This window comes from Bubalus bubalis, chromosome 3, assembly GCF_019923935.1.
Source record: "Bubalus bubalis isolate 160015118507 breed Murrah chromosome 3, NDDB_SH_1, whole genome shotgun sequence".
Classification (NCBI taxonomy): domain Eukaryota; kingdom Metazoa; phylum Chordata; class Mammalia; order Artiodactyla; family Bovidae; genus Bubalus; species Bubalus bubalis.
The window spans coordinates 137689374-137715183 of NC_059159.1; the positions used below are offsets into that span (position 1 = coordinate 137689374).

The 25810-nt window shown below is 44.4% G+C and overlaps 1 protein-coding gene across 1 annotated transcript; it reads right to left on the reverse strand.

Moving 5' to 3' along the window:
* Window positions 1-20338: 20338 nt before the first annotated feature.
* CCL21 (C-C motif chemokine ligand 21) lies at window positions 20339-21502 on the reverse strand. The gene is made up of 4 exons (XM_006060435.3): window positions 21342-21502; window positions 21105-21225; window positions 20828-21010; window positions 20339-20748 (listed from the first exon to the last, which is right to left on the reverse strand). The coding sequence occupies exons 1-4, from the start codon at window positions 21406-21408 to the stop codon at window positions 20724-20726; spliced, it is 396 nt and encodes a 131-aa protein (XP_006060497.1). The 5' UTR covers window positions 21409-21502; the 3' UTR covers window positions 20339-20723.
* Between the last annotated feature and the right edge of the window lie 4308 nt (window positions 21503-25810).

Sequence of the window (25810 nt, forward strand, 5' to 3'; positions counted from 1 at the left end):
CTCTGGCCCCTTCTGTCTAATGGAACCTGACCCTGCCCCCCTTCCTCTCTCTGTTTTCCTTGGCTTCAGCTCTAAGAACCTAGTAAGCAGGCTGTAGTCTGGCTGAGAGCAGGGGACCTTGTGCTGTCAGCTCAAGAGAGAGAGAGAGAGAGAGTTCACATTGTCACCTCTCCGGTGGCATTTGCATCATCAGCCACTGGATTGGCCTCCAGAAGTGATGCTTAGTTTCAAGGCACCAGAGTGAGGAGGCATGCCCCCTTCCTTGGGTTCATGCCTTTTCCACTCTTTTCTCTGTGGTTCTTGTCTCTGGTGCTGGTGGTGGTACAGAAACCCCCCTGGTGCCTTCAAAACAACCATGGAGCCGGGAGAGCCTCCCCAGGTCATCACAGTGCCTGCCCATCCATCATCTAGGAACCCGTCTCTCCCTTGGGACAAGAGAGTTGAGAAGGAATGTTCCTTGGAAGGAGGCCCAGCACCCATTCCCACATCTCAGGCCCCTGGGATTCGACCTCCTGACTCAGCAAGCACTGCCCCTTGCTCTAGTTACCATTTTCATGTGCTCAACACCTGGGTCAACAGAACAGCTGGACAGAGCCTGGCCTGGCAGAGCCCCCTTCGGCTTTCCCTTCCTCTGGCTCCTGGGAACCAAGAGGGGATTTTTAAGGAGAGGGGGGTGGCCAGCTCATATTCACACAAATCCCCAAATTTCAAGGAATAGACTGATGAGGAACGGGACAAGTGATTTCCCATCCTTAGGAAAGAGACCAGAGATAGACCAGAAAAGAAGGCATCAAAAGAGAAGTTAATATGTGGGACACCCATTCAACCATCCTTACCCAAGTCCTGGACTCTCTTTTGGATGGGGGAGTGTTTCCCTCACAAGTTTCTGACTTATTTTTCTTCCTACACTTGATCTTAGCCAAAAGGCTGCAAAGCGATCTTATTTTTCTTTTTATCCATTAATAATAAAGTAGTAATAGTATTTCTGATTGTTTACTGTATGCTAGATTTTGTACCGAGGAGCTTACCACTATTACCTTGCTTAACTTTCCCAACAAAACTAGGAAGTAGCTATGTTATCATATTATTATCGCCTTTAAAAACACATAAAGAATGAGGCTCAGAACACAAGGTAACAAGGCAAGTCAGTGTCTTGAACCAGATATCTTTAAGATTTACACTCTTAAAAAATTATTTATGTTTATTTTTCATTGCACTGGGTCTTCATTGCACACATGCTCTCTCTCATGTGGTGCGTGGGGGTTTACTCTTCGCTGTAGTGTGTGAGCTTCTCGTTGCAGCAGCTTCTTGCATTGTGGAGCACAGGTTCTTCAGTAGTTGTGGCACACAGGCTTAGTTGCTCCACGGCACGTGCAGTCTTCCTGGATCAGGGATTGAACCTGTGTCTCCTGCATTGGCAGGTGGATTCTTATCTGCTGTACCACCAGGGAAATCCCAGATTTATGCGCTCTTTCTTTTTTTTTTTTTAATTAATTTATTATTTATTTGGCTGTGCTGGGGTTTTAGTGGTGGCACCCAGGAATCTTCAATCTTCACTATGGCTCGGGGGATCGTGGCATATGAGATCTAGTTCCCTGGCCAGGGATCGAACTTGGGCCCCCTGGCATGGGGAGCATAGAGCCTTTGCCTCTGGACCACCAGGGAAGTCCCAAGATTTACACTTTTTCCTTCCACCCCACACTGTCTACCATTGATCACAGAGCAGCACAGGGGAGTGAAGCTCTATAGCTTGCATGCCTAGGTTGGGATTTAGATTCCATTACTTGCCAGCTGTGTGACCATGTGAAAAGTATCTAGTTTCTGTGTCTTAGCATCCTCATCTGTAAAACAGGAATCCTTCTTAGGATTAAATGAGGTAGTCTGAGCAAAACCTTTAGTTAAGAGGCTGATACACAAGAAACACTCAATATTAACCATTATTATTATTCTATCCTTTTACTCATATATCTGTTGATTCATCTATCTATCCATTTTTCCGTGGATCCTTATGGTAGTTCTGATAATTCTCTGTTGTCTCACCCCACTCCAGTCTCCACTCTGCTCTGCTCTTGTTCTCTAGAGGGGTGACTTCTACAGACAGTATCACTCAGGATCCCTTACCCTTTAGCTTCTATTTGGGTTTGGTCCATGGCAGGCAGCAGTGAGAGATCACTGGTAGGAGAGAGAGGTTGGGGTGTGAATTCTCCAAATCCTTCGTCTTGCTATAGTTCTCAGAGTGAATGATTTACTCTCTGGCAGTCGTTCTCAAAGAGCTGTCTTCCGGCAGCATCAGTGTCACGTGGGAGCTTGTTAGAAATGCAGAGTCTCAGGTCCTACTCCAGATCTACTGGAGTAATTGGTATTTTAATGCACCCTCGGTGACTCTGGTACTTGAGGGAGTGTGAGAACCACTGATCTACAGTTACAGATTATTTTGACTGGCTCCTCTCCATGGGTTTTTCTCTAAGACTCCTGAAATAATGTTTCTTCCTTTGGCCCCTCAGGCCTTAGTGTGATAGTTTCTCGCTATTGCTAAACCCTAAATGCCTCACCATTCCGTGTTGGTTCCTTAATCCTGACTCCCATCTCTTAAAATCCCCTTAATTGAAATCTTTCTGACTAGATCTTTTTTTTTTTTTGACTGTGCTTTCTGTTTCCTGCCAGCATCCTGACCGATACAGTACACGGTACCAGAAGAGATCCCAGGAATAGATTCCCAAAATGGGATCCTGGGATTGGGTTGCTCATATATTTGCTGAGTGCACAAACCTCCTTGCACAACGAGAGAGGACATGAGTAATCTGGAGCGTGAAGGAGCACCACCATCACTTAAGACTATCCCTAACTGAGGTGTGGGGTGGGATGTTGATGCAGGGAAAGACATTAGGAGATAAATGCCTCAGTACTTAATTACTATGGCTGCAAATGGTGATTTCAAATGGTCATTACATATATTGCTGGATGGTCTGCCTGTTTCTAATTGTGCTGGCACAATTACATAAGGAAAAGAAAAGTTTAAGAACATGAAATTCCAATTCAAGTTATAGGTAGAGATTCAGACAACGACTGTGAAATTCTTTTTTGTTTTTAATTGAAGTATAGTTGATTTACAATGTTGTGTTAGTTCCTGGTGTACAGCAAAGTGATTCAGCTATGCACATGTATACAAAACTGAATCATTTTCATATTCTTTTCCACTATAGGTTATTACAAGATATTGAATATAGTTTCCTGGGATGCCCTATGTCCCAAATGATGTAATTTGTAGCAAGCCATTTTAGGAGACTTGCCATGGTTTGGACATCCTTTGGCCCAATTTCCTGTCTGTCTACAGATTAGGCATTTGCCTCGGGCCTTGTCCTTCAAGGACTCAGGCTTTGCTATAGGGCTTCCCTGGAGGGCAGCCAGCATCTGGGCAGGGCTTGTCTTTTTCCTTCTCTCCCTTTCCTGGGCCTTGGCCTCCCTCTCCTGTTCTGTTATAAAAGGTATTGGTGGCTTTCTGGACCATTTCATCTAAAGAGGCATCAGAGTCCTGCTGCTGTTGCTGTTGTAACTTTATCCTGATGTCTGATGCACATTGGGACAGGAATTTGTCCTTTAAAATCACCTGACCCTCATAAGAGTCTAAGTCCAGATTGTTATACTTTTGGAGGGCTTCTTTGAGACTTTCCAGAAAGGCAATGGGGTTCTCATTGGACTTCTGAGTTATTGCTGGGACTGGCCACAGTTCCACAACTAATGGCTTCCTTCTGTTTGCGTGGGTGGTCTTCCTTAGGGGTGAGTCTTTCTGAAGCCTATCCTACCCAGTATTGTTGCAACCTGAGAGCTGGGTGTCCCTGGGTCAGGGTGCAGATGGCCAGGCAGGTTGAGGATCTCCAGGAGGTTGACCTCCTGGAGATCGAATCCCTGGGCAGGTTAAAGCATGTCAACCTCCTGGGACCCTGGGCTGGTGGATCCCCAAGCAGGGTGAGGCATGACAACCTCCTGGGGACCCTAGGCAGGTTGACCTTCTGGGACCCCAGGCTGGAGTTGGGTATCTCCAAGGTCTTCAGCGTGACTAGTGCCGGGTAGGATTAAGGCGTTGTAATCTTAACTCACTGCCAGTTTGTCTACATGGATGGGAATAGATACCATGATGTAAGGCAATCCAAGCGTGTGCCCTGAGACTGGGAAACTGGAAAAATAGCCATGTCTTATCCTCTTCTTGCTCTGAGGGACTGTAAGTCACTGATTTCCTCCCCTAGTCCTCCATAAGAGCAGTTTAGGGTGTCTCCAGTGGTAAACATTTCATTGTCATAGGCACTCTAGGTAATAATAGAAGTAATGACAAAGGAGTGGGTTATCTGGTCCTCTTAGGGGCATTAAGAGTGCTTTAATAATAAGCTGAATAAATTGAAATTTGGGATGAAGAGATTAAAATGAAGCTTTGTATTTGATGTTCCCCTCAATAAAGAAAAATTATTCCAACCATAAATAATAATAATAATAATAAGCTGGGTGGAGCAATGTTGCCTACAGAGGGGACAGAGTTAGTAAGTTGCAGGAGTTAGTAAGTGGCTTAAGAACAAATTGATAAGAGGCAACAGACCAGATGTTCCATAAAAGTGGAGTGGAGATTTGATCCGGGGGTATGTTTGTAACTTTAGGAGAAGGGTGGTAAGGGTTTGGGCCCAAACGGCCTACAGGCCTAACTCCCAAAGTAGCAAACATTATCCCTGGAAGCCCAATTGCCCTTGAAGGGATGCCACCAGCAGATGGACTCCTAGCAAGCACTGTGTGCCTGTCACCTGCCCTGGCAGGTGCACTGAGAGGTGCTTTTGTTGCACATGTTGTAGGAAACATGGAAGATGAAGGCCTGAATATCTAGAGGGATTGGATATTATACAGTATTTTCCTCCCAAAGTCAGCTATTTTCTGGTTGTCCTGCCAGAAGATTGTAGACGCAACATTGTCAGCCGGGATGGGGCTCAAGAAAAGAGCATGAAACAGGACAGAAGGGGGGCGGGGCACAACTTTTGAAAGAACGACATAGCCCAAGAGCATAACATAAACTCATTAATGTCACATGGGTCCAAGATGGCAGTCAAGTCAAATTCAACTAAACCTGGATCCTCAATCTGCAAGCTAAATGCCACACCCAGGGGCACTATCAAAAGACCTAGGTGTGGGTGGTTCCTCAATTGCTGGAATGACCCTCCCACTCATTAGCATATGAAATCACCCAGCTTACAAAAACTAACCACACATTTCATGGTCGCCACATACACTCTCTGTGATAGCACACTTTGTGGACTGTGCTTCTCTCTGAATTTGAACAAATCTACCTCTTACCTATCACTGTGTCTCTCACTGAATTCTTTCTACAATGAGACATCAAGAACCTGAGCTTCATTAGGTCCTGAAACCAGGCACCATGGGTTTTGATTGGGTGTGAGTCCCTGCCAGACATGACTGAGTGACCAAGCACAGCACAGAGTCCGTGCCACGTGAGTTTGAACCCCAATTTTAAACAGTTTCAAAGACAGTTTTCAGAAGTGGAAAGATAATGGCCTGTCCAATACTTTGTTAACAGTGGCATAGATGGAGAGAGGAGCTGAAGGACGGGAGGAAAAAGCAGCGGGAAAAATGTGCTGAGGAACCCATTTCATAACTTGCTGGAGAAACTGCTAAATGCCTGACCTGTGCCCACAATTTTCATTGGCTTTATCCTTGGCACAAAGGAGATTAAGGACAGAAGAACCCTTGCCCGCTTGGGCAACAGCTACTAGGGAGCAGAGAATAGTGGAGCCTTTGGGACACACTAGGGAGTAGCTCCTGCCAGAGTGCCTCAATTGCACCCACTGCCACTAGCCTGTTAGCTGGGGGTTCGAGGAAACAAGAAATGAGAGATCATAAAAGAATTAAGATTTTGTTAGCCACATGTCCCTCCTGCCATAGGGGCGAGGACCTCCTACCTTAACTGGAGGTCTTCTGGAGTCTGAGACTTAGCTGTGTAAGCTTTCTGCCAAGTTTGTTTTTTTGTTGTTTTGGTTTCCAGCACACTAGGCTTCTTGTTACTTCCACTGCACTGGGTTTCCTTGGTGTTCAGTTTCCACCATGTGAGTTTTGCCAAGTTGGGGTTCTGCTGTGCTTGGTCTCTGCCTAACTGGGGCTGAGCTGAGGTTGTTTTGGTCAGGTTAAATCGAGTAACGGCACCAGATATGTTGAGGGAGTGTGTAATTTCCTCGGTTCTGTCTTGCTGCAGCAAAGATTTGAAACAGTAGACCAGTGTTACAGCTCAGAGTTTTATTCAGCAAGCAAAGGAAAGTGTACCCTTGAGGCGTGAGGACAGGCCAACCGGAAAGGAGAGGCCTCAATCCAGCTTGGCTTCCTCTTTTTATATGTTTTGTCTCCTCCCACCTATAGCCTGCCCTATGCAAATTGGGCTAGCCAAGAAGGGAGCGTGTTTGTTTCACCTGAACTTTTTACTCAGAAAAAAGTGGATTTTCTTTTGTTCCATTTTCATGGGCTTTTCCCTTTCTTTGTCTTTTAGCCATGGCCATTTTGTACTCCTTTTTCCTATTCTAATTACCTAATAGCTCCAAGAACAAAAGCATAGTCACTGAAGGAGCTGTAAGAACTTGTCAACTGTATTGGGAGAATCCTGGGGATCATGAGGACAAATTTATTGATATGGATGCCCTTATCCAGGATTTGGGTATCACTGTATTAGCCGAGCACTTGGGAATGGTGTTAATAATCTATTGCATTGGTTACTGGAAGCTTGGACTCAACAGTGGCCTGTGATCATGAGGTAGAGATGCTAGAACCTCACTGACATATTGTAGAATAGTCTTCCTCAAACTGTGATGTGCATACGAGCCACTGGGGGATCTTATTAAACTGAAGATTTTGCTTCAGTAGTTCTGGATGAAGTCCATGATGTTCTGTTTCTAACAAGCTTCTAAGTGATGCTGATACTGCTGGTCCTCAGAATATACTTTGAGTAGCAAAAGAGAGGAAGGGGTGCAAAGATTACAGAGATGGGAATGTTGGAGGGCCCCTCTTTTTAAAAATTTATTAACTTATTTTAATTGGAGGATAATTCCTTTACAATATTGTGATGGTTTTTGCCATGTGCCAACATGAATCAGCCATGGGTGCACATGTGTCCCCTCATCCTGAACCCGCCTCCCACCTCCCTCCCCACCCCATCCCTCTTGGTTGTCCCAGAGCACCGGCTTTGAGTGCACTGCTTCATGCATTGACCTTGATGGTCAACTATTTTACACATGGTAATATACATGCTTCAATGCTATTCTCTCAAGTCACCCCACCCTTGCCTTCTCCCATATAGTCCAAAAGTCTGTTGTTTACATCTGTGTCTCTTTTGCTGCCTTGTATATATATATGATCATTGTTAGCATCTTTCTAAATTCCATATATATGTGTTAATATACTGATTTGGTGTTTTTCTTTCTGGCTTACTTCACTCTGTATAATAATAGGCTCCAGTTTCATCCACCTCATTAGAACTGACTCAAATGCATTACTTTTTTATAGCTGAGTAATATTCCATTGTGTATATGTACTGTAACTCCCTTATCCATTTGTCTGCCAATGGACATCTAAGTTGCGTCTATGTCCTAGCTGTTATAAACAGTGCTGCAATGAACATTGGGGTGCCTGTGTCTCTTTCAATTGTGGCTTCTGGAGGGCTGCTCTTGTGTGCAACCACTAACTCTGAAGGGCCCAGGAAGACAATTAGTTCTTCAAGGCCATAAGAAAAGTATTGGTGATGGGAACACTAACTTTGAAAAGCACTGTAGTGGTTTCCTTGGTAGGCAGGAGATGAGGGTGAGAGATATTTTCTTAGGACTGGGCAGTCTTATTTTGAGGAGAATGATGGAATCCTTGAGTGGTAGAGTCCAGATGCTCACCTTCTGAGCAATAAGATGAATGAAATTACTAAATAAGCTGCAGGTGTAAGTGTGTGTGTGCATGCATGTGTATGTGTGTGCACATGCGTGCATGCAAATGCTCAGTCATGTCCAACTCTTTGCCACCCCATGGACTGTAGCCCATCAGGCTCCTCTGTCCATGGAGTGGTTTGCCATTTCCTACTCCAGGGGATCTTCCTGACCCAGGGATCTAACCTGTGTCTTTTGCATCATCCTGCATTTGTAGGCAGATTCTTTACCACTAGTGCCACTTGGGAATCCCAAGCTGCAGGGACACCTGTTAATCATTGTGCTTTGAGCATGAGGATCTGTGGTAGCAGTTAATTGATCATAGTGTTCCTCCGAATGAAATAGATGGACAACTTACTGATGTGCTACTTGACTCATATAAGTGTAAAATGTCTAGTCCTGGTAGGGAGAAATTTGATTCAAATTTTATTGTGGATTTACAGTCTTTTGCCCAGTTCCATGACTTAAATCAGTTCCCCAGACCTGAAGTCCTTTGATTGGGTGTTGAGGGGGTGGGTGGTGGGAAGGCCTGAGTCTTTTCATAGGTGGACTCTATAGATGTTTCTCAAAATGTGATCCTTGGGCCAGCAGTATTGGCATCATCTGGGAACTTGTCAGAAATACAAATTCTTGGGCTCTGCCCCAACTCTACTGAGTCAGAAACTCTGGGAGTGGCCTAGCAATCTGTATTTTAACAAGCCTTTCTGATGGTTGTTTTTGATGTATGCTAAAATTTGAGACTCACTGCTCTAAGCCTTCCTTTCCCAGAGAGATCTGTAACCATTTGCCAGAGTGACTATGAATAGGGGAACAGAAAATATTCAGATCTTTGGGTACTGTCTCATGTTAATATGAGTCTTAGGGACCCAAAACCCCACTGTGATACACTAGTCAGAATGAGGGTTTATGGAGTTGAGGTGACAGAAGGATCTTGATCCAGGTCCATTTCACATGAGTCTGTAAGACTTATCCAGTGGTTATTTCTTTCGTTTGTGTTATTCCTCAGTTGGAGAAGGCAATGGCACCCCACTCCAGTACTCTTGCCTGAAAAATCCCATGGATGGAGGAACCTGGTGGGCTGCAGTCCATGAGGTTGCTAAGAGTTGGACACGACTGAGCAACTTCACTTTCACTTTTCACTTTCATGCATTAGAGAAGGAAATGGCAACCCACTCCAGTGTTCTTGCCTGGAGAATCCCAGGGACAGGGGAGCCTGGTGGGCTGCCGTCTATGGGGTTGCACAGAGTCGGACATGACTGAAGCGACTTAGCAGCAGCAGCAGCAGCAGTTTCTCAGTCGTGACTCTGCTACTCTGTCCACTGGAATTCTCCAGGTAAGAATACCAGAGTGGGCAGCCATTCCCTTCCCCCAGGGGAATCTTCCTGACCCAGGGATCGAACCCAGGTCTCCCACATTGCAGGCAGATTCTTTATCATCTGAGCCATCCAGGAAGCCCTCAGAATGTATAGTGGAGATAAGTATACTTAGTGATTAGCAAAGTCTCCACACTGGTTCCTTGACCGTGGAGGGAGGAAAATTATGGCAGGAAGGCCATGTGGGAGTCCTTTGAATGGGGCCTGTCCCACCACATTCCCCACTACAGTAGTAAACTTAAAGCAATGCTTTGTTGCTAGATAAGGTGCACAGATGAGAGCACCTTCAAAGATTTAAAGAGAATTTGTATTGCCGCCAATTAAAGCTACTTTGGCATACTATAGCTAATAAACTAGCATGTGCCTTATTCTGTACCAGCTACTTAAAGACTGATGAAATCCATTCCTTTCCAACTATAATGACAGAAATACCCCTGCATTGTCTACCTCAGGGATATGTCAACTTTCCTGCTCTGACTATCTTAAGATAATCTGGGTATCCCAAGGATATCAAAATGGTCCTTTAAACTGATGGTTTACTGGTGCATAAGAAATAGCATTTGCCTTAAATGCTTCAGTAAGACCTACTACGTATGACAGAGGGAGAGAAAAAATTTTCCAAAACTTCAGGATTCTGCCACATAGGTAAAATTTCTAGGCTACTGAGTGGCTCAGTGGGTAAGGAATCTGCCTATAGTTCCTTACAGGGGGACACAACTGAAGCGACTGAGCACACAGCATAGGAAGTAGGGAGGAGCTGAGAAACAGTGATCTGGGGAATGTTGCACCTTTATATGAAGAGGCACAATGCTTAAAGAGAAGCTTGGATTTGGGAGGCAACATCTATCCTATTTAGGAGTAGTACAGCAAAATATTTACTGGATACGGCATAAAGCTGGCAGTTTTGACTGAGGCCTAGAGCAAGGAAGGGGTCTGCAGCAGGTCTAGGCTCTGGAGAAATTTGCCTGGCTACTTGAGCCTATGACTCGTAAATCCGATGAATTTCAGATTGTCTGTGGCAGAGAAGGGTGCTGTAGGAGCCCCAGTAGGAGGCTTACAGCAAAGACTTAGGGTGTTGGAGGTAGCTTTTCTACTTGAAAATCAGTTTCTGATTTACCACTGGACCCTGGTCTAAAACTTAGACTATAGTCTAAAACTATAGATCACCCAGTGGCAACACAACCTAGGGTGTTATCTATAGCAAATTGTATAGTTAAATGTGCCTGATAGTATTCTACTGTCAAACGAGCATTGTATATTTGAGATCAGGCCTTAGATGTTTCAGAAGGCATGGATAAAACATGGCTGGGTGACTCAGATTCCTACTTGTTTTCTTCCTCTTCTTCTGATCATACTTATGCCTTCACGGAGAAATTTTCTACAAACAGTTACTATAGAGAGAAAATTCTTGGTCTTGATTTTCAAATGGGTCTCTAAGGTATGCTGGCATCAGTCAGAGATAGATGGGTGTTTACCTTCAGGGGTGGCCCTGAAAGACAGCAGTGAAGGGAAGTCTTCTCAGTGGGCAGAATTTCAGGCAGTGTAGTTAATATCACTTTGTTGAGAAGGAGAGATGGCCTGAAGTTTGGAGCTATACTCATTCATGTACAGTGGCTGCCCACGGTAACCCTGCCCTCACCTCTGTAAATGGACACTTCACTAAATTTTTAAAAATTAAGCCTTTTAGGTCATGCTGTTTATTTCCCACCAAGATCTTGTATGATACAAGAGTATCATGTTGACCTGGCATTAAGCTTTCAATTAAATGTTAATACTCTCTTCCTGGAATTTCTGTTGGGAAAGATCTTGAGAATCAGCAGCAAAATGTGAAATAGTGAAATAATTATATACAAGGGATTTATACCACATTCATTCAACAAATATTTATTGAGGGCGTCTTGTGTTCCAGACTTTGTTCTTGGCCCTGGGACACAGCAGTAAACCAGAAAGACTCCTGCTCTTGTGGAGTTTTTATTCTAATGAAGGAAACAGCAATAAGCAAACAAGAAAAAAAAATAGTATGTCAGATGGCAGTAAGTGCTATAAAGAAAAATAAAGAGGGCCAGAGGGATAGGGAGTATTGGGGAGGATGGTCACAGAAGTCTTTTCTGATTACATTTGAGGAGAGAGCTCATCTGAAGTAGGTGAGGGAGAGAGCCATGTAGAGATCTGGGGAAGATGCTCTGTTAGAGAAAATAGCAAGTGTGAAGGTCTTGAGGCAAGAGTGTATCTGAGGAATAGAAAGGAGGCCATTGTTATGGGAGGAAAGTGAGCAAAGAGCAGAGTGGTAGGAGATACAGCCGGATAACAATATGGGACAGATAGTGTAGGGCTTTGTGGGCTATTGCAGGGTTTCTGTTCTCTGAAATGCGTTGGGGAAAGCTTTGGAGGGATTTTAACAATTACATGATCTAGCATGTGTTAAAGGCTCCCTCTGGCTGTCAGATGGAGGATAGACCAAAGTGGTGCAAAAATGGAAGCCTAGAGACCAGTTTGGAGGCAATTGCAATAATCCAGGGAGGACATGAGGTTGCTATGAGTTGGTGAGAAGTGGTCAGATTATGGAAATATTTTGAAGTAGAGCCAAAGAGCTCTGCTGAGGGGTTCAGCACAGGATATGAGAGAAAGACAAGAAAAAGAGAAAATAGTGCAACGGTTTTGGCTTGAGCAATGCAATGGTTGGAGTTATATTTATCAACATGAGAAGAGTTGTAGAAGAGTAGGTTTGTGAAAAGGTCAGGAGACTTGTTTTTTTAAAAATTTTATTGAAATATAGTTGACTTAGAATGTTATGTTAGTCTCAGGTATACAGCTAAGTGATTAGGTTGTATATATATATATATATGTGATTATATGTATATATGTATATATTCTTTTCCACTATAGGTTATTACAAGATTTTGAATATAGTTCCCTGTGCTATACAGATTCTTGCTGGTTATTTATTTTTTATATAGTTTAGTTCAGTTCAGTCGCTCAGTCATGTCCGACTTTTTGCGACCCCATGAATCGCAGCATGCCAGGCCTCCCTGTCCATCACCAACTCCCAGAGTTCACTCAGACTCACGTCCATCGAGTCAGTGATGCCATCCAGCCATCTCATCCTCTGTTGTCCCCTTCTCCTCCTGCCCCCAATCCCTCCCAGCATCAGAGTCTTTTCCAATGAGTCAACTCTTCGCATGAGGTGGCCAAAGTACTGGAGTTTCAGCTTTAGCATCATTCCTTCCAAAGAAATCCCAGGGCTGATCTCCTTCAGAATGGACTGGTTGGATCTCCTTGCAGTCCAAGGGACTCTCAAGAGTCTTCAGGGCTTCCCCAGTGGCTCAGTGGAAAAGAATCTGTCTGCAATGCAAGAGACACAGGAAGCACAGGTTTGATCCCTGGGTCAGGAAGGTCCCCTGGAGGAGGGCATGGCAACCCACTCCAGTATTCTTGCCTGGAAAATCCCACGGACCGAGGAGCCTGGTGGGCTACAGTCCATGGAGTCACAAAGAGTTGAACACAACTGAACACAACATGACTTAGCTTGCAGATGTGTTTTAATCCCAAGATCCTAATTTAGCCCTCCATCCAGGAGTCTTGCTTTGATTTTTTAAGATGAAGCTGAATTTTGGACATATAAGTGGAGATGTTAAGTGGGTAGTTGGTAGTATGAGTTTAGAGTTCAAGGGAGAGATTCTAGCTGAAGATAAAAATTTGGGAGCATATGCATAGTAGTTAAAACCTTAAGACAATGAGATCATCAAGGGAGTGAGTGTAGACAAAAGGGGTCAACTTCCAGGGCCTGGAACCCCCTACCACTGACGGATCAGGGAGATGAAGAGGGATCAAGGAAGGTGACAGCTGTCAGGTGTTGTGATGGTACCCTCTATAATGGCAAAAAAGTGAGAGGATACAGGACCTGTGTGTGGAAGGTGTTAAAGCACCAACTCCCCAGTCGTTGGTTTAAATGATCCAGGGAAGGAGGGGGTGGGGCTGGAGACCAGGGCGGTGGGTTTGTAACGGTGTCTGACCATACACCGAGAATGTGCTTCATGCTTCACCTATTTCAGTCTTTTCTCAGCCAAGTGACCTTTGCGGTGATCCTGGTTTAGTGTTAACTCTGGACAAACCTCCCAGCTCGGGGTGGCTCATACTCTTTCAAGGAGCCCACTCGGCCTTCATGCTCCTGGTGTGACCAAATCCATGCCCCAGGGATCGCAGATCTTGGGTGGAGGGCACTTTAGTCACCGGGCAAGGGAGAAAGCTGTGGGACCTAGGAAGTAAACAAGGGCATGGTAGGAGTGGGAGTAGAGGGGGGTTGGGGATTGTGGAGAGGAGCTCCATTGCTGCTGCTATGTCACTTCAGTCGTATCCGACTCTGTGCGACCCCATAGACCGCAGCCCACCAGGCTCCGCCGTCCCTGGGATTCTCCAGGCAAGAACACTGGAGTGGGTTGCCATTTCCTTCTTCAATGCAGGAAAGCGAAAAGTGAAAGTGAAGTCGCTCAGTCGTGTCCGACCCTCAGCGACCCCATGGACTGCAGCCTTCCAGGCTCCTCCGTCCATGGGATTTTCCAGGCAAGAGTACTGGAGTGGGATGCCATTGCCTTCTCCGGGAGCTCCATTAGATACTTAATAAATGTTTGCTGAATGGATGAATGTGCATATGTGGCTGAGCGTGACTGGTGTGCCTGTCCCGTGTGTGTGTGTGTGCGCGGGGGCGCACACGCGCTGGGGTTCAGTCTTCACTTCTGCTTCCCCGATGTGTCTCCCTTCCCAGGCCTGCAGAGGGCGCTCCAGCCTGGGAAGGGAGGCTCTGGAGGGAGCGCCGCTGATGCTCTAGCAAGGGCGGGGTGCGGCCGCGACCCGGTGGGCTCCTCAGAGAGATTGGGAAGGGCGCTGGGCCCAAAGTCCGGGGGCCTGGCACGGCTTCTGGTGCTGTCCCCTCTCCAGGCCCCCGCTGGTCCCCGAGGCCAGGGGTCCCGGCGCGCGGTCGGAAGGTGCGGAAAGGAGACTCGGGCTGTGCGCGGGACCTGCAGCCCGGGGGACCTTGGGTCAGAGGGAACCTGGGAAGCCCCCCGGGAGGGGGTTACCCCGGGCTGAGCACAGCGGCCGTCTGGCCAAATCTTCGCCACTCGGGCCACTGAACTCGCAGGTACCGGGCGGGGCAGACCGGGGCGCGTGGGCAGCGGGAGACGAGTGTTGGTGAGTGTCTGCCCCACCCCAAATATTCCCGACTTATCCCGAGTCCGGCCTCAACGTGGAGGACATGGTCATGTTTGTCTTAAAGCTTAAAGGCTGAAGAAAGTTCACTATGTCTCCGGGACTTCCTTCGCAGCATAAATAACCCGCACCACGTAATTACTGAACTCTGAGAAGGGTTTCTTTCTTTAACGGAGGTTTTCTGAGCGCCTCTGTGCGGGGCTCAGTGCTCCGTGCCGGAGGATGAAGTGGTTTCACCCGGACAAGGGCGGAAAAACGAGTTAGTCCTGCTCATCAGTGCACACAGGAATTTCTGGCCTAGCATGAGACAATTTGAGGAAAATAATTTAAAATATGATCCCAGAAAGATGAAGGAAAAGAGAACAGTTGAATGTTATTCAACTCACAAGCCTGTTTGCCTTTAGAGGACCAAGGACCGCGGCGACGATGCTGCCTCCTGGTGGCGGAGTCGGGCAATAAAGCCGAATGGAGTTTGACATCGGTTGTGGGGTATTCAGTTCAGTTCAGTCGCTCAGTCGTGTCCGGCTGTTTGCGACCCCATGAACCGCAGCACGCCAGGCCTCCCTGTTCATCACCAACTCCCGGAGTCCACCCAAACCCATGTCCATCGAGTCAGTGATGCCATCCAACCATCTCATCCTCTGTCTTCCCCTTCTCCTCCTGCCCTCAATCTTTCCCAGCATCAGGGTCTTTTCAAATGAGTCAGCTTTTCGCATCAGGGGGCCGAAGTATTGGAGTTTCAGCTTCAACATCAGTCCTACCAATGAACACCCAGGACTGATCTCCTTTAGGATGGACTGGGTGGATCTCCTTACAGTCCAAGGGACTCGCGAGAGTCTTCTCCAACACCACAGTTCAAAAGCATCAATTCTTTGGCTCTTTCTTTGTAGTCCAACTCTCACATCCATACATGACCACTGGAAAAACCATAGCCTTGACTAGACGGACCTTTGTTGGCAAAGTAATGTCTCTGCTTTTTAATATGCTGTCTAGGTTGGTCATAACTTTCCTTCCAAGGAGTAAGCGTCTTTTAATTTCATGGCTACAATCACCTTCTGCAGTGATTTTGGAGCTCAGAAAAATAAAGTCAGCCACTATTTCCACTGTTTCCCCAACTATTTGTGGGGTATTATGAACTGAAGTTGGTGCCTGCTGCTCAGGTAAATCACAGGTGGAGTTCATTTAATATTAGAGTAAAATTTATTATTAGCACAATCCATGTCTGTAAAGCAAAAGTCTTCAAGAACATGTCAGTAGAGTTTCCCTGGGGAGTTTTGATTTGCCACCAGCTGGGAAATGGGTATCTTGAAGAAAATAAAGTTTTCAGCTTCTTGACATAGCTAGCACAATTTCTGTAGGGGAACTGCAGAATAACCGTTACTAGGAGGATTCCAAATATAGGCATTAGAAAAATATTTGGCAATTTCAGCATCCATAAAAATGGTAATTCACTGGTCAAGACTGATACCAAAGAAAAGAAACCCTGATTTTTTTTTTTTTTAAACAAAACAGCATTACTTTGTCCCCAAACACTAGAAGAAATAACACTCAGATGTGGGAAAGGAAAAGAACTTCACAAAAGAGGTCAGTGGAAGCTGAAGACATTTAGTCACATGTAAATGATTAAAGCTAGGAGACAAATTACTTTTGAGCTTTCATAAATATCAAGTATAGGTCCAGTTTCGCTGACCTTCCTATGCCTTAAAGCAGGATAGGAGGTGCCAAGTATGTCAGTTGTGCTGTGCTGGTAGCTCCATAATACCCCATTTTTAATTTTTAAAAGGAAGAAGTCAAAAGAAAGTTCCTGTCATTGGTAATCATGTCCCTCTAAAGGCTGTGTTGATAAGTAAAGACTAAAGTGGTGGCTAGCTAAAGTGTGGCCCAGGTACCATGGAGGGAGGCGGGTGTCAGAAATCTGGTTGCTTAATTTGGCATTCGTTTCTGAGGTTAAGACATTTTTATTAGCTGTAATTCTGGGAAGTCTTAGTTGCCCCGTCCATCTTTTACATTTGTGTCAAAGGGGCCCTTAAAGATTTACAAAGGAGTGAACCAGGGGAAGCGGAAAGTTTAAGGTTTTGAGGCAACACTGACAAGGAACTGGCCCACCATTTCGTAAGTGTGTGTGTGGTTGCGTTATCATTTCATGGAAGAGATAGTGCTAAACAATCATTTAAAAACATGGTATTATTAATTTTCTGGATAACAGTGAGGATGATTTATTGTTAGACAATTGTAATTGTCTGTTAAGGGAAAACCAGGATTCTGGGGATTACAATGAGTTTTCGTGTTTATGGGATGATGGTTTTATACATTTTGGGGATGACTGGTGTTTAGAATTTTTTCCTTTTCACATTTCTAGTAAAAGCCATTGATTGTCTTAATATTGAACACTGGCACACTGTACTAGTATTCAGTAAAATATTTTTACTGTATGCATGAGCATAAATTTGGAAATCCTCCAAATTTATAATTTCATTTTATGCTTTGTACTTATTTTTTTTTTTACTGAGATGTTTGCTTATTTAAGCAGCAATCTTCTGGAAAGTTTCTTTTGTCTCCCCTCTCATTTATATTGTTGTGATTTGATGCCTTTATAAACATATACACACACCAGAAACGTTTACTATAGTTTTAGTTGGGACTCAGGAAGGAGTGAAAATAAATGCATGTGTTTAATTTGCTATCTTTACCCTGAATTCCTACTTGTTTTTGAATTCAGTGGTATTGATCTTTCCCCCTTATAGTTTGTGTTTTATGGCTTTATGTTTAAAAAGTTTTTTCTACCACAAGTTTATAAACACATTTATATTTTCTTTTATAACATATATTTTAAACATTAGGTCTTTAATCCTGTGATAAAATGTTTGAAAAATATTGAGGCTGTGATAATGGGAAAGTAGAGGTATTTTAAAAAAGGAAGAGCAATTAGAATCTTAAAAAAAAAGGCTGAGTGACAAAAGGAGAGTAAGCAAAGTATGCTACTTTTCTCTGCAATGAACAACATTTACATGGTCATTATAACGTAAATTCTGATCATTGCCTAATTGTAGTTATTGTTCAGTCCTCAGTTGTGTCCAGCTCTGTGACCCTGTGGACTGCAGCACACCAGGCTTTTCTGTCTTTCACCATTTCCTGGAGCTTGCTCAAACTCATGTGCATTGAGTCAGTTATGCCATCCAACCATCTCGTCCTCTGTTGTTCCCTTCTCCTCATTCCTTCAGCCTTTTCCAGCATAAGGGTCTTTTCCAATGAGTCGGTCTTCGCATCAGGTGGCCAAAGTATTGGAGCTTCAGTTTCAGCATCAGTCCTTCTAATGAATATTCAGGATTGATTTCCTTTAGGATTGACTGATCTAATCTCCTTGCAGTCCAAGGGACTCTCAAGAGTCTTCTCCAACACCACAGTTCAAAGTATCAATTTTTCAGCGCTCAGCCTTTGTTATGGTCCAACTCATACAGCCATACATGACCACTGTATGGTGGTGTAGGTGTTTTTAGAGGATACAGTGACAGGGGAAGAGGGTTAGTAAGAGAGCTAAATCTTCACTTTTTATAATAGGAAGCCAACTGATAACTTTAAAAATAAGTAAATTAAAAAAAAAACAGAGGTATGAAAAAGCATTTAGACATATGGCACTAACTCCTAGAAGAAGTAGCTTAAGAGTTAAAAGTTGCAGGAAATTGTTGTTCAGAATAAGTGCTTTGGTACTTTCTGATTTTATTAACCATGAGTATGTATTATTTGGTTTTTTTGAATGATACATCTTATAGAAAGAAGAAAGAACAGGATAGTATTGTCAAAGATGAAGGCAGAAAAGGAGAGTAGGGACTCATTCTCTGATGAGATAAATATTATATTGCATGCCTATTCAGGGCAGGGCTTGAGGCAAATACCAGGTATGCAATGTGGTAGGATAATTTAGTGAAATATGAAGCTTTGTTTTGCCTGTGTTTTTCTTTTTTTCTCTTTTTGCTGATCATTTTCTTTTCTCTTTAGAGCAAGTGAGGATTTTGGTAGGGCTGAGAGTATCAGCACCTTGATGTCAGAATCCCTTTTACCTTTGTAAAAGTCTAGAGTAAACCTGGGAAGAGGTTTCACCTTGGAGGGACTGAGAAAAGGGAGGGTTTTGGAGAGAATTCCTTAAGACTGTGGAGGGGATTGATGTGTATGTCTAGCCACTGTGGGCAGTGGGCTCTAGTCCCTGACTGGGATGAAGCGAGTGGTAGGACCTGAGTAGATGGCTCTGGGGGTGTCTGGGGAAGCCAGGACCAAGTCCAGAGGCTCTCACAGCTGAACTCCTGTGGCTCAAATGTGGCACAGAGCTATGAGTTGGAGAGTCCAAGACTCAGGGAGTTGTACCTGCTGGGAACACAGGGGTCACGGCATTCACTGGTGAGACAAATCCCCTGATGGGAGGGTGTCAGGGGCATGTAGGAAGCCTCCCCTGTGCCTTGCTATTTCTTTGACCTTTGCACAGCCCTTGGCAGATGGGATCCTAAGAGTGCCAGCCCTCCAGTGCAGGGCCTTGGAGTAGGTTCATTGGAAGAACATTTTATATTGTGTCTTTGGCCATGCCATGCGGCTTGCAGGATCTTAGTTCCCCAACCAGGGATGAACCTGGGCCCTAGAAGTGCTGAGTTCTAACCAATGGACTGCCAGGGAATTCCTGAAAGAGCATTTTAAAGTGCAGTAACTCTTGCACATCTGAGTTTATAGACTAAGATCACACCTGCTGCATGATGATAGGTAGGGAGCAGCCCCTGTCTTCACTGGCCTCAGGAGGAGCAGACAGCAAATATTTTCATGACTTGATAATAAGCTGTTAAGTGCTCTGGCATGCTCAGGCCCCAGAGGAAGAACAAGGGGATGCAGCAGACACCTCTAGCTCCTTGCCCCCCTCCCAGGAACTGTCCCCTCCTTTCTCACTTGTCCTGGCCCCATCTAATGGTCTCTCTCCCCTCCCTTACCTAAGGGTGAAGTGGGGAATTGAGGAGGTCTCTGCTCTGGGAAGGGAGAGGTATAGGAGAGCCAGGCTGGAGTCTTCTTGTAGAAGAGACTAATTTACATCTGATTTCTGGGGTTCCAAATACCTGTCACTGGAGACTCATTCCATGGGCTCAAGAGGTTAAAGTGGCTAAAGTACCCTGGACCCCAGCTAGGGAAGAAAGGAGAAAAGAAGGGATGAAGAGGATGCATTCCTAGCTGGAAGGAAGCTGAGGCAGGACTTGAGAGCCCAGGTAGGAACAGAGAGCACACAGCCCCATCGGGCAAGGAGGAGAGGCCATGCACCCCCCTTCACTGGTCAGGGTGGAAGGGAATCCTCTGGGGTCTTTGGGAGGAGATGGGAACTCTTGGTAGGGCAGGTTCCAGTAGAACTTGTGTTTGCCTGTTTTACAGGTGGGCTCAGGCTCCCACCTCCCTCCAGTATGCCAAAAGACAAGGGTGGACAGCCTCTGGTGAAGCTGAGAGTGAGAGTGCTGGGCGGAAGCAGAGTAAGTGGTGTCTTCAGGGTCTCAGAGGCCTGCAGAACCATTGAGGATGTGTGTCCCGGAGCCACCATCTCTCCATGGGCTGGGATTTCTCCTAGACCCGGAGAAGCCCAACTCCCACCCTGCCAGTCAGCTTCTCTTTTACTGCAGGTAAAAGAGGTGCCTGCAGGTCTGGGCACCTGGGAAGCAAGGAAAGTCTTGTGGTGGGTGAGAACATAGAATTTTTCCAGCCTGAGCTCCTGATTGGGACCCTAGAGTGTGTGACTCCCCCCTGTGGTGACAATGGCTTCTCTGCGGACACAAACACACAGAAACAGAAACATGGGAAGAAGGCCAGAATGGCTGTTTATTCAATTGGGTGTAAGTCATATTTACAAAGGAAAAAAGAGCTGGGTAGTGTGTAGTGTGGAGCAGGGTCAGGTCCAGGACCCTGGGTGACCTTTCCTTGGAGGGGCAGGCCTGCTGCCACCTCTCACACTGCCCAGGGGACATGCCCTTCTCTGCCTGTCTAGGCCTGGCCTGATGTGGGCAGTGCAGCCGTGCAGGGTAGGGTGGGAATACAGAAGGGGTGGTTGAAGCTGGAGAAGGGGTGAGGCAAGGCCAGCATGGGTCCTCCCTCTCTCCTAGCCTCTCTTGTCCCTTTGGTTGGGGCTCCAAGCCCTGGTGAGACTGGTGGGGACCTCCTGGGCTCCGGCCTGGTCACTGGGCTATGGCCCTTTTGAGGTCTCAGTCCTGGGAGGGCAGAAGAGGGGTTTGAGCATGATCGAGGCTCTCCTTCACCTCCCTCCCCCTGTCCCTTTAGCTCCCTTACCTCTTACAGCCTTTGGAACCCTTTCCCTTCTTGCCAGACTTGGGGGCCCCCTTGTCCTTCTTACAGTCCTGGACTGGTTTCCGTGGGGCTGATGGCTTGTCCAGACGCCGCATCAGGTTCTGCACCCAGGCCTCTTTAGGGTCTGCACATAGCTCTGGCTGAGAGCGTTTCCGAGGCGAGAACCTAGGGTTCGGGGGTTAGCAAGCCTGTCCTAGTCTTGCCCATCATGCCCTCCCACTCAGCTGCCAGCCTGCACCCACCCTGTGTATCTACTTACAGGATAGCTGGCATAGCGCAACTCAGGGTTGGGTCCTGCTTCCGGTAGCCGCGGACAATGTTGGCGGGAATCTTCTTTCGGCTGTACCTGAGGCAACAGTCCTGTGCCCCTCCATCATTGCCTGTGGGTGGGGTTCGCAGGGAGTGAGAGGCTGCTTGTAGACTCCTACCCAGGCCTCTCTAGCTCTCCCCCGATCCTGTCCTCCTCCCCCTACCCCCGCAGGCAGCTCCTTGATACCTTGGACCTGGAGGATGCAGAAGGCCAGGACCAGGGCAAGGATGCTCAGGACCAGTGACTGAGCCATGGCCACGGCAGAGCTCAGGCGAGGTGGGCAGTTTCAGTCTGGGGGTCCGTGTGTGGACTACGACTGGTGTGCTGCCTATTTATGTAGGCGGACACTTTCGCTTCCCCCATCCCTAGGCACTCAGTCCAGGCAAGAGTAGGAATCTCCCTCCTTCCTTCCTGAAAGACACCCAGATCCTGTCCTGGCACCCAGCCTCACTAGTATGCGGAAATGAAAACTTCACACAGCTAGTCAGTCCCCAAGCCGACCCTGTCTCCTGCTCAATAAAAGTTGAATCTGAAAGGCCCGCCTTCTAGCCCCAGCCCCTGTCTTGATGGAGGACTTAACACCTCTCCTCTGGAACACTGTGACTGCCTCTTCAGTTCACTCCAGGCTCCATGTTCTTCCATTCCTTCAAGCAGACTGAGGACTGTTACTAAAATACAAATCTGATTAATGAATTGTAAGAGTTCTGTGTACATTCTGGATAATAGCCCCTTATCAAATACATGATTTGCAAATTTTCCTTCCATTCTGTGGGTTGTTTTTTAACTCTCTTGATATCTTTTTTTTTTTTTTTCTCTTGATATCTTGATAGTGTCCTTTGATGCACAAAAATTTTAAATTCAGTTGGTCTAATTTTTCTTCTGTTGTCTGTATTTTTGGTATCATATTTAAGAAACCATTGCCAAATCTAAGCCCTTGAAGGTTTCCCCTTAGGTTTTCCCCCCAGCATTATTGAGGTATAATTGACAAAATTGTGTATGTTTAAAGTATACAATGTGATGAGTTGATATATGTATATATTGTGAAATAATTACCACAAGTTAATTAATACCTCCATCACTTCATGTAGTTATACCTTTTTATTTTTTGTAGTGAGACACTTTGAGGCCTACTTTCTTAGCAAATTTCAAGTATAGTATAAATGAAAGTTGCTCAGTTGTATCCGACTCTTTGCAACCTCATGGACTGTAGCCTGCCAGTCTCTGTCCATAGAATTCTCTGGGCAAGAATACTGGAGTGGATAACTATTCCCTTCTCCAGGGGATCTTCCCAACCCAGGGACTGAACTCAGGTCTCCCGCATTGCAGGTGGGTTCTTCACTGTCTGAGCCACCAGGCAAGCCCACGGTACAGTATTGTTAGCTATAATCACCATGTTGTACATTTGATCCTCAGAACTTACTCATTTTATAACTGAAAGTTTGTAGCCATTAAAATATCTCTCCATTTTCCCCAGCCCCTGGCAATCACCATTCTAATTTCTTCTTTGTATTTGACTTTTTTGTTGATTCCCCATATAAGTGGCACCATACAATATTTGTGTTTCCCTGACTTATTTCACTTAGCATAATCCCCTTCAGGTTCCTTCTTTTTTTTATGGCAGGTTTCCCTCTTGTTGTGTCCAACTCTTTGCAACCCCATGGACTGCAGCATGCTAGTCTCCTCTGTCCTCCATTATCTCCTGGAGTTTGCTCAAATTCATGTCCATTGAGTCAGTGATGCTATTTAACCATCTCATCATCTGTTGCCTCCTTCTTCTTTTGACTTCAGTCTTTCCCAGCATCAGGGTCTTTTCCAATGAGTCAGTTCTTTGAATTAGGTAGCCGAAGTATTGGAACTTCAGCTTCAGCAGCAGTCCTTCTAATGAATATTCAGGGTTGATTTCCTTTAGGATTGACTTGTTGAATCTCCTTGCAGTCCAAGGGACTCTTGTCTTCTCCAGCACCACAATTTGAAAGCATCAGTTCTTCGGCACTCAGCCTTCTAAATGGGGTTGAATAACATTCTATTGTGTATATATAACTTTATATATAATCACAAGCTTGTTGTCTACTTAGGCTGTTTCCCAAACAGACATTCAGGCTGTTTCCATATCTTGGCCGTTGTGAGTAATGATGCACACAGAAAATGGGAGTGCAGGTATCACTTGGAGGTAGTGATTTCATTTCCTTTGCATATATGCCCAAAAGTGGGACTGCTGAATCACATGGTAGTTCTATTTTTTATTTTTTTAAGGAACTTCCATACTATTTACTATTATGGCTGTACCAGTATACTTTCTCACCAGCAATACAGAAGTGTTCTCATTTTTCCACACCCTTTGGAGCATTTGTTATCTCTTAACTTTTTGATAGTAGTCCTCCTAACAGGTGTGATGTGATATCTCTTTCTGGTTTTGATTTGCATTTCCCTGATGATTAGTGATATATTGAACATATTTTCATATATCTACTGGCATTTTGTGTATCTTCTTTGGAAAAATATATTTTCAGGTTCTTTTCCCAGTTTATAGCCAGATTTTTTGTTTGTTTGTTTTGCTATTGAGTTTTAGGAGTTCCTTATATATATTTCAGGTATTAACCTTTTATCAGATATATGGTTTGTAAATATTTTTTTCCTATTTCCTGTGTCCCTACACTGCCCTTCATTTTTGTTGATTTTTTTCTTTTACTGTACAGATCCTTGCTTATTTATTTATTTTAAACAAGAGCCAAGTTTAAATTTGTTCACTTCTTGCATTTGAAGTACTTCTTGATGACATCCTTGGCCTGAAAATCTTTGCCATAGTCCTTAACCACTACACAGTTACAACCAACCACTTTCAGGGTTTTCCCTTTCCATCAATTTTACAGAGGCCTACCCACTCCCCTAGTTTCTTTTCTTTTTAAATTGGAGTATAATTGATTTACAATGTTGTTAGTCTCAGGCATATAGCAAAGTGAATAAGTTACACATATACATATATCCACTCTTTTTTAAAAGAGTCTTTTCCTATATAGGCCATTAAGAATATTGGGTAGACTTCCTTGTGCTATACAGTAGATTCTTAGTTAATTATCTGTTTTATATATAGTAGTGTGTATATGTCAATCCCAGTCTTCCAGTTTATCTCTCCCCCGCTTATCCCCTGGTAACCATAAGTTTGGTTTCTACATCTCTGACTCTACTTCTGTTTTGTAAATAGGTTCATTTGTACCCTTTTAAAAATTGTTTATTTATTCAACTGTGCTGAGCATTTGAGATCTTTAGTTGTGGCACATGAGATCTTCAGTCTTCATTGCGGCATGCAAATTAGTTGACTTTCAAAGATTTAGTTGTGGCATGTGGGATCTTTTAGTTGTGGCATGCAAACTCTTAGTTGCAGCATTTAGGATCTAGTTCCCTGACCAGGGATCAAACTTGGGTTCCCTGCTTTGGGAGTGTGGTCCTAGCTAGTTGACCACCAGGGAAGTCCCTGTACCATTTAAAAAATTTCTATATATAAGCAATATCATATGATTATTTGTCTTTTTCTGTCTGACTTACTTTACTCAGTATGACAATCTTGAGGTCTATCCATGTTGCTACATATGGCATTATTTTATTCTTTTTAATGACTGAGTCATATTCTATTGTATATATGTACCATATCTTCTTTATCCATTCCTCTGGTGATGGACATTTAGATTACTTCCAAGTCCTGGCTATTGTAAATAGTGCTGCAGTGAACATTGGGATGCATGTATCTTTTCAAATTATGATTTTCTCCTGGTGTATGCCTAGGAATGGGATTGCTGTGACATATGGTAATTCTAGTTTTAGTTTTTTGTATTTTTTTAAGAAACTTCCATATTGTTCTCCATAGTGTCAGTACCAATTTACTTTCCCACCAACAGTGTACACCCTCTTCAGCATTTATTGTTATAGACTTTTTGATGATGGCCATTCTGACAAGTGTGGGTTGATACCTCATCGTAGTTTTGATGTGCATTTCTCTAACAATTAGTGATGCTGAGCATCTTTTCATGTGCTGCTTAGCCATCCATATGTCTTCTTTGCAGAAATGTCTATTTAGATCTTCTACCCATTTTTCAGTTGTATTTTTTTAAAATACTGAGCTGCATGAGCTATTTGTATATTTTGGAGATTAATACCTTGTCAATTGCTTCCTTTACAATTATTTTCTCTTATTCTGAGTGTTGTCTTTTTGTTTTGTTTGTGGTTTCCTTTGCTGTACAAATCTTTTAAGTTTAATTAGATCATGTTTGTTTATTTTTGCTTTTATTTCCATTACTCTAGGAGATAGGTCATAAAATATCTTATTGTGATTTATGTCAAAGAGTAGTAGTCTTCCTATGTTTTCTTCCAACAGTCTTATAGTGTTGGTCTTACATTTAGGTTTTTAATCCATTTTTAGTTTATTTTTGTGTATTGTGTTAGGGAATGTTCAAATTTCATTCATTTACATGTTGCTGTCCAGTTTTCCCAGGATACTTATTGAAGAGACTGTCTTTTCTCCATTGTATATATTCTTGCATCCTTTGTCATAGATTAGGTGACCATAGGTAGGTTTATCTCTGGACTTTTTGTACTATTCCACTGATCTATATTTCTGTTTTTGTGTCAGTACCATATTGTTTTGATTACTATAGCTTTGT

Excerpts from the sequence above, each read along its gene's own strand:
- CCL21 (XM_006060435.3), bottom strand. The coding sequence starts at position 21,408 with ATGGCTCAGTCACTGGTCCTGAGCATCCTTGCCCTGGTCCTGGCCTTC. Across the intron at positions 21,226-21,341 it reads CTGCATCCTCCAGGTCCAAG|GCAATGATGGAGGGGCACAG; the intron begins GTATCAAGGAGC and ends CCCCACCCACAG. Across the intron at positions 21,011-21,104 it reads TGCGCTATGCCAGCTATCCT|GTTCTCGCCTCGGAAACGCT; the intron begins GTAAGTAGATAC and ends CCCGAACCCTAG.